This window comes from Cryptomeria japonica, chromosome 4 (genome assembly GCF_030272615.1).
Source record: "Cryptomeria japonica chromosome 4, Sugi_1.0, whole genome shotgun sequence".
Classification (NCBI taxonomy): domain Eukaryota; kingdom Viridiplantae; phylum Streptophyta; class Pinopsida; order Cupressales; family Cupressaceae; genus Cryptomeria; species Cryptomeria japonica.
Window position 1 is genome coordinate 7,113,016 of NC_081408.1, and position 7,192 is coordinate 7,120,207.

At 34.8% G+C, this 7,192-nt stretch overlaps 1 protein-coding gene across 1 annotated transcript; it reads left to right on the forward strand.

Moving 5' to 3' along the window:
* The first annotated feature begins 246 nt into the window (after positions 1 to 246).
* On the forward strand, positions 247 to 2,442 carry LOC131050009 (triacylglycerol lipase OBL1-like). The gene is made up of 6 exons (XM_057984135.2): positions 247 to 262; positions 429 to 629; positions 809 to 1,029; positions 1,146 to 1,179; positions 1,328 to 1,983; positions 2,179 to 2,442. The coding sequence occupies exons 1-6, from the start codon at positions 247 to 249 to the stop codon at positions 2,440 to 2,442; spliced, it is 1,392 nt and encodes a 463-aa protein (XP_057840118.1).
* Positions 2,443 to 7,192: the final 4,750 nt, after the last annotated feature.

The window sequence follows — 7,192 nt, forward strand, 5'->3', positions numbered from 1 at the left end:
TGGAAAGCAGCTCTTCTTGGTGTGTCTGTGTCCTTTGACATTGTATCCCACACTTATTAATCTTTTTTGGAAATTTCGTTGTCTAGTGGTCTTTTCTAATTCCATTCTTCCCCTCAATTAGAAATCCAAATGGTACATGCTAGTTTGTCTTTGCATATGGTTAACTTGCAAACAACCTAGCTTAACGTTTATTTAATGAGAAAATTCACAATCTCATTTTACAAATACATACATTTACTAAGAGAAATGGAGGACCCCGCAAGTCTGGTGATCGCTCAATGCTAGCGGGATGACCAATGGATTGAATGAGACTTCTGCACTATGAGATGACCAAGTTTTTCAGAGCCACCAAGATGCCTAACGACACCTCATTTTGCATCCGGAGAATGCAGGAACCATACGAATCCTCCTTTCTTTTTTCATCGCAGGGAATGAGAATGGCTTCAATGAATACCTCGAGGATTCCATTCCTCAAAATCCATGGATTATCCAGATTACCATGCTTATAATTAAGATTTTACATTCTGTGGCTAAACCCATGGCCAGGATTGGATCTTTCATTGAGTTCATCTTGAATCTATTATCAAACAATGGAGGATTCACAGGAATAATCTCCAGGATTCTACCAGGTTTAGTTTAGATCTTGTTTTATATTTTCTTTTTGTTATAATACAGGTTGTTTTCTATTCTAGAATGGCTTGTCTACAGTGTATTCAGTTTAGAATCTCCTTATTGCAGTGGTTATAATCGTAAACTATAGTTTGTTTGTTTTTTATTTTGTTTCTTTCTTTCGTTTTGGTTTCTGAAGGACTCGTTCGATTAGGGGATCATTTGATAAAGGTCAAGGAGGATTCAGAAAGCTTCATCAGTTTCACTGGACACTTGGATGGCCATCTAGATTTAGACTATACTACCGAAAAGATCATCAAATCAGGAAGCAGATATTGCGCGGATATCTCTATGATGGCTTCCAAAATAGCATATGAAAATGAATCTGTTATCAGGAATGTGGTCACCAAACGTTGGAAGGTACTTCCAAATTCCAAGTGTTTCATACTATTACTTTTTTTTAATTCCATGATTATTGATGCAGGTCTCTGTGCAGACCATATGGCTAAATTTTTACCTTGAAATCTTAAATGCAGATGCATTTCGTGGAGTTCTTCAACTGCTGGAATCGTAAGAGTTGACTATTGGTCCTTTCCTTGCTTTGTTCATTTAGATTTATCTCTTCTAAATCTCTCATTGATGGGAATAAATATTTTTAATAGAACTATTAACATATTTTTGTCTTTCATTGAACTAATTGAGGTTTATATATCTGCAAAATTCTTGAAAAAGAAATCCACTGAAGCCTTCATATTCTGTGATAAGCCAGTGAATGCAAAACTGGTGGTGATTGCATTCAGAGGCACAGAAACATTAGATGCAACCGATTGGAGTACTGATTTTGACATCTCATTGTACAAAGTGGAGCCAATTGGGAGAATTCATCTTGGATTTCTTGAAGCAATGGGCTTAGCAAACCGTTCCAATAAGCAAGTTGCTCAATGTCATCTAAAACCCAATGCAATCAATGGGTGGCCAGAGAACGTCCCAAAAGACCATGAAAAGCCTCTGGCTTACTATGCCATTAGAGATACACTGGAAAAATTGCTGGAAGAACACAAGGATGCCAAGTTTATTGTCACGGGGCACAGTCTGGGTGGTGCTCTTGCAGTACTGTTTCCTGCAATACTTCTTCTGCATAACCAGAAAAAGCTCCTGGAAAAGATGCTCGCAGTTTATACATTTGGGCAACCAAGAGTTGGTGATGAACAGATGGGAAATTATATGGATAAAAACATCAACCAACCTAAGTCAAGATACTTTAGAGTAGTGTACTGCAATGACATGGTTCCCAGGTTGCCGTTCGATAATAAAGACTTTATGTTCAAGCATTTTGGAGAATGCATCCACTACAATAGCTGCTACGAACAGAAGGTGATTTTTCTAATTTCCCCAATTTGCTATCTCTCTCGCTCTATATATATACATGCTTTCTGCAAATTAAGAAAGCTTAGAGAAGAAGAAAATTTGAATCATTATATGGTTCTTACGTTTTCATTCGTCTGTCTCCTTTTTCCCTTTATGTTTGTATTCACAGACCAACTAATTTCCCTTTTTATTCCTTGACAGACACTGAAGGAAGAACCCAACAGAAATTTTTCAGCTTTATATTGCATTCCAAATTCCATAAACGCAATTTGGGAACTTATACAGAGCATTATAATTGGGCATACAAAGGGAAAAGATTTCAGAGAAGGGTGGTTTGGAATGGTATTCAGATGCGTGGGGATTGTATTACCGGGCATCTCAGCTCACAGCCCTGTCAACTATGTAAATGCCATACGATTGGGTCCGCCTTCATTTCATGCGACAGTCAGAAACAGGGTGTTTTGAAAGAGTTGTTGCTTCACGAGTTGAAACAGCTGTTTATCATTAATTTGTAATTTGCATAAAGATTTAGCGCTCTCAGTTTTTTTAACTGATTGTTTGTGTAAATTACTTAGAGAGTTAAATAATCAATAAAATTTTCCAATTTTATTATTGTCATATCTTTATTAGTCATAGTTTATTATTCAAAATTTATTTAATCATAATAGTCATTTAAATAAGCATATAACTACTATTTTTAAAACATGTTAAAATAGCAATTCCTAAAGTCAAACAAATAACATATATATATATATATTTAATTCAGTATGATGTGTGATACTTTCTCTAGAATTGTATAACAAATTATTTCATACTTTTAATTGACATTATCCCACAAGAATAAAGATTGGAATTTGGCATCTAGAGTAAATTAATAAAAATTCAAAAATAAGTTACAAAAATACTTAAAATCATTCAAGCTTTCTTTGAAGTGATGTTTTTCATTGATTTAGTGGTACTATGATTTAAGATGTATAATATATTTGCCATTGATTTGCCAAATAATTATTGAAAAGGTTATTTGCCTTCAACATGTTTAATGTCATTTCACTACTAATTGATACAAATTCAGTTTTCTATGATTACACAATTATTCAATTTTTCTAACATTTATCTTATTATGGTGTGAGAAATTTTTTTTTTTTTTCAAAAAAGTATATAGGTGAATATTTCTCATCATTGTGGAAATTAATGTACAACTACCTAATCATTCTTTGAAAATAAGCTGTTTGGGACAATAGGAATGATGACTAATAAGCATAAGAATGTTGCATGTGCAATTGTGTATAGAGTTTTTTGATTACTTTGAGAGTTGCCACTATATTCCTAATAATTATTTTTCAAGTCTAACTTGATTTCAAACCATGTTATTATTTGAGTGTTCAAAAAATCATCAAAATTGACTATAGTATTTTAATGTGAACTTAGTTTCAAAGACTACTATGAATTGAGCTTAGAAAATATGCAACTATCATCACTTCACATACCTACCTACATACATACATATAAGCTACAACAAATTAATTTGTTATTTAAGTGTGGAGGACATAAAGAAATAATAATAAAAACATATATATAAAATCTCTTTGTCTTTTTTATGTCTTAAATTAAGAAAATAATCTAGATTTTAATCAATCCATTCTTACAATCACTTCAACGTGTTCTCTTTCAGATAATGCTTATCCAAGATGAGCATTTGATTATAAATATTAATAAATTTAAATTTAAAATTGAATTATTTTTGTTGTTAATTTATTACTGTTATAATTAAATGTGCTTTGAATATGTTACACAATTAGAAGATTCAAAAATAGTGTCTCATATGGATTTCACATCTTTTTATTAGAAAGGGTATATATTGAAACAAAAGTAGTTATGCTAATATCACATGTATTTTGTAAAAGAAAGCATAATCAAATAAAAAAAGTACACTGATTTTAAATGTAACTCTTAAAAAGAATCTTTATTCAAATAAAAATAAGTCAACCAATTTTATATGTATTTCTTAAATAACATACAATGGATTATACTTATTAATCCCGTTTATAATGTTGAATTTGATCTCTTGGAATGTCCGGGGATTGGAGGCCCCAGATAGGAAATATATAGTGAAGAAGTTCTTGATCTCCCAGAAGAATACTGATTGTCATATGTTACAAGAAATCAAGTCAGTAGGTTTTGCTTTGGAAACTAGATTAAAATGCATTTAGAGGGATGTGGTTTATTTCTATACTAATCACCCTAAAGGAAAGGGGGGGGCTGCTATCCTACTTAGTAATAAATGGTCCAACAAAGTGGTCACTTGGGGGCAATCCCCCTATGCCAGGGCAGTTTGGATAAAGATGGAAGTAGAAGGGAAAGTGTTTGGGATCTACTCTATCTACGCCCCTAATGATCATAGAGAAAGGGTTAACTTGTGGGACTAGACTTCCCAATTGGATGACATCCCCTGGTTTTTGGGGGGATATTTTAATATGGTTGAGGCTGTTAGTGACAAAAAGGGGGGTAGTAAGCCAGAGTGGAAAGGGGTAGAGAGGATTCACTGGGATAGAATGATTAACAAATTGAGACTTTTTGACCCTATTGTTGGCTGAAAAAAAGATTTGAAATCTGTTTGGTTTACTTGGTGTAACTTTCGGCAGATGTATAGATGGGTTTATTGTTGGTTAGATAGATTCTATTTTAAAAAAGAATTTTTTGAAGTGGTAAAAGATGGGAGAGGGGGAAAGTACTCAGTAATTCCTTTTACACTCTCTGATCATCATCCAATAAATATTCAAGTGGGTTTAGCAAATGTGGTTGGCTCTTCTTGTCCAAGGTCATCCTCTTTAATTCTTAATGTTAGCCTACTTGAGGATGAGGACCTGAGATGTGCCCTTACCTTTATCAGATTACTTAATCTAAGGAACCCCACTTTTAATTCATATAGAGAAAGGTAGATCCAAAATATAAGTAGCTGGACAAAATTGTGCAAAGCTATTGGGAAAAAGAAAGCCAAAGATGGTAGGCAGCTGGAGAGGGGCTGGCATGAGACTTTATTGAATGCAGAAGCTAGGCTATAGGACATCCCTGACAATCTTTAATTTAATGGTGAGGTTCTTGAAGCCAGGACAATGTTGAGAAAAATACAAAACATTTAAATCAATGGCTAAATACGACATCCAAACTAAAATGGTTGGAGATAGGTGACAGAGGTTCGAAGTTCTTCTTTCAAATGCTTAAAGTTAAAGAGGCTAGGGAAAAAATTGGTAGTATCTAGGAGGATAATATGGCAGTCACAGACCCTAAGGAAATTCTAGATTGCTTTCTAAAATTATAGAGGTGCTTCCTATCCTCAGAGGATGGTGGCATTAAGCAGAACCAGGCTAGAGAAAGAGTTAGAAAGATGGTCCCCAAATTAGTCAGTGAGGATGCTTGTGTGGATTTGAACCAACCGTTGCGTAAAGAGGAAATTGTGTAGGCTTTTAAATCACTAAATAATGATAAGTCACCTGGTCCGGATGGTATTCCAATTGAATTCTATAAGATCAACTTAGATTGGATAGTTGATTACATACACAATTTATACACAAAGGCCATAGAGAGGGGGACCCTTGGCAAGGATATTAATCAGGGGCTTATCAAATTAATCCCCAAAGAAGGTGATAGAACCTTAATCAAGAACTGGAGGCTGATTACTCTGCTGCATGTGTTATAAAATATTGGCTAAGGATGCAGCTATCAGGTTGGAACATGTACTTCCCAGGATTATTAGTCTTACCCAAACCGGTTTCATCAAAGGAAGATATATATTAGAGAATCTTATCACTTCTTGGGAATCTTTAAACTAGGCAAAAGAAATAGGGAAAGAGGCGGCAATGTTGTTAATTGATTTTGAAAAATCTTATGACAGAATAGAGTGGGGTTTTATTATTCAAATGCTTCAAAATTTGGGGTTCTCGAGCTATTTTTGTGACATTATTTCAACCCTGCTGGGGGATGCCAACGCTATCATTGAGGTTAATGGTCTTAGATCAGATAGCTTCCCTCTGTCAAGATCAATCAGGCAGGGGTTCCCTTTAGCACCTTCCTTATTTGTGATTGTTACAGATGGTTTGAGCTACCTAATTAATGATAAAGCTATTCTTCCTAGAATGAAAGGGATTGGTCTTCCTAATGGGAAGGAGGTTTCTAATGTTTAGTTTGCACATGAAATTGTTGTTCTATTAGGGCTCGAGGAAGTAAAATTGGAGATTATTTTGGACAAGATTAACACATTTTGCAAGGCCTTAGGTAGTAAGATTGCTCTTCAAAAATCTTGTCTGCTTGGTTGGAAGGATGATCCCCTTAATTGGCTATCTAAATTTCTTCTGATGTGGAAAGACCCTTCTCAAATCATATGCTCTATCTATGCCCTATCTATGCCCCTAATGATTACAGAGAAAGGGCTAACCTATGGGACAGGGCTTCCCAATTGGATTACATCCCCTAATTTTTGGGGGGAGATTTTAATATGGTTGAGGCTACTAGCGACAAAAAGGGGGCAGTAAGCCGGAGTGGAAAGGGGTAGAGAGGATTCACTAGGATAGAATGATTAACAAATTGAGAATTTTTCACTCTATTGCTGGTTGGAAAAAATATTTGAAATCTGTTCGGTTTACTAGGTGTAACTTCTAGCAGATGGATAGATGGGTTTATTATTAGTTAGATAGATTCTATTTTAATAAAGAATTTTTTGAAGTGGTAAAAGATGGGAGAGGTGAAAAGTACTCAGTAATTCCTTTTACACTCATTGATCATCATCCAATAAATATTCAAGTGGGTTTAGCAAATGTGGTTGGCTTGTCTTGTCCAACGTCATCCTCTTTCATCCTTAATGTTAGCTCGCTTGAGGATGAGGACCTGAGATGTGCCCTTACCTTTATCAGATTATTTAATCTAAGGAACCCCGCTTTTAATTCATATAGAGAAAGGTGGATCCAAAATATAAGTAGCTAGACAGAATTGTGCAAAGTTGTTGGGAAAAAGAAAGCCAAAGATGGTAGGTGGCTGGATAGGGGCTAGCATGACACTTTATCGAATGTAGAAGCTAGGTTGCAGGACACCCCTGAGAATCTTAAATTTAATGGTGAGGTTCTTGAAGCCGGGACAATGTTGAGAAAAATACAAAACATTAAAATCAATTGCTAGAAAATGAGGTCCAAACTAAAATGGTTAGAGACACGTGACAGAGGTT

Coding starts and splice junctions, on each gene's coding strand:
- LOC131050009 (XM_057984135.2), top strand. Junction 630..808: donor AATCTCCAGGATTCTACCAG/GTTTAGTTTAGA, acceptor TGGTTTCTGAAG/GACTCGTTCGATTAGGGGAT. Junction 1,180..1,327: donor GTTCTTCAACTGCTGGAATC/GTAAGAGTTGAC, acceptor ATATATCTGCAA/AATTCTTGAAAAAGAAATCC.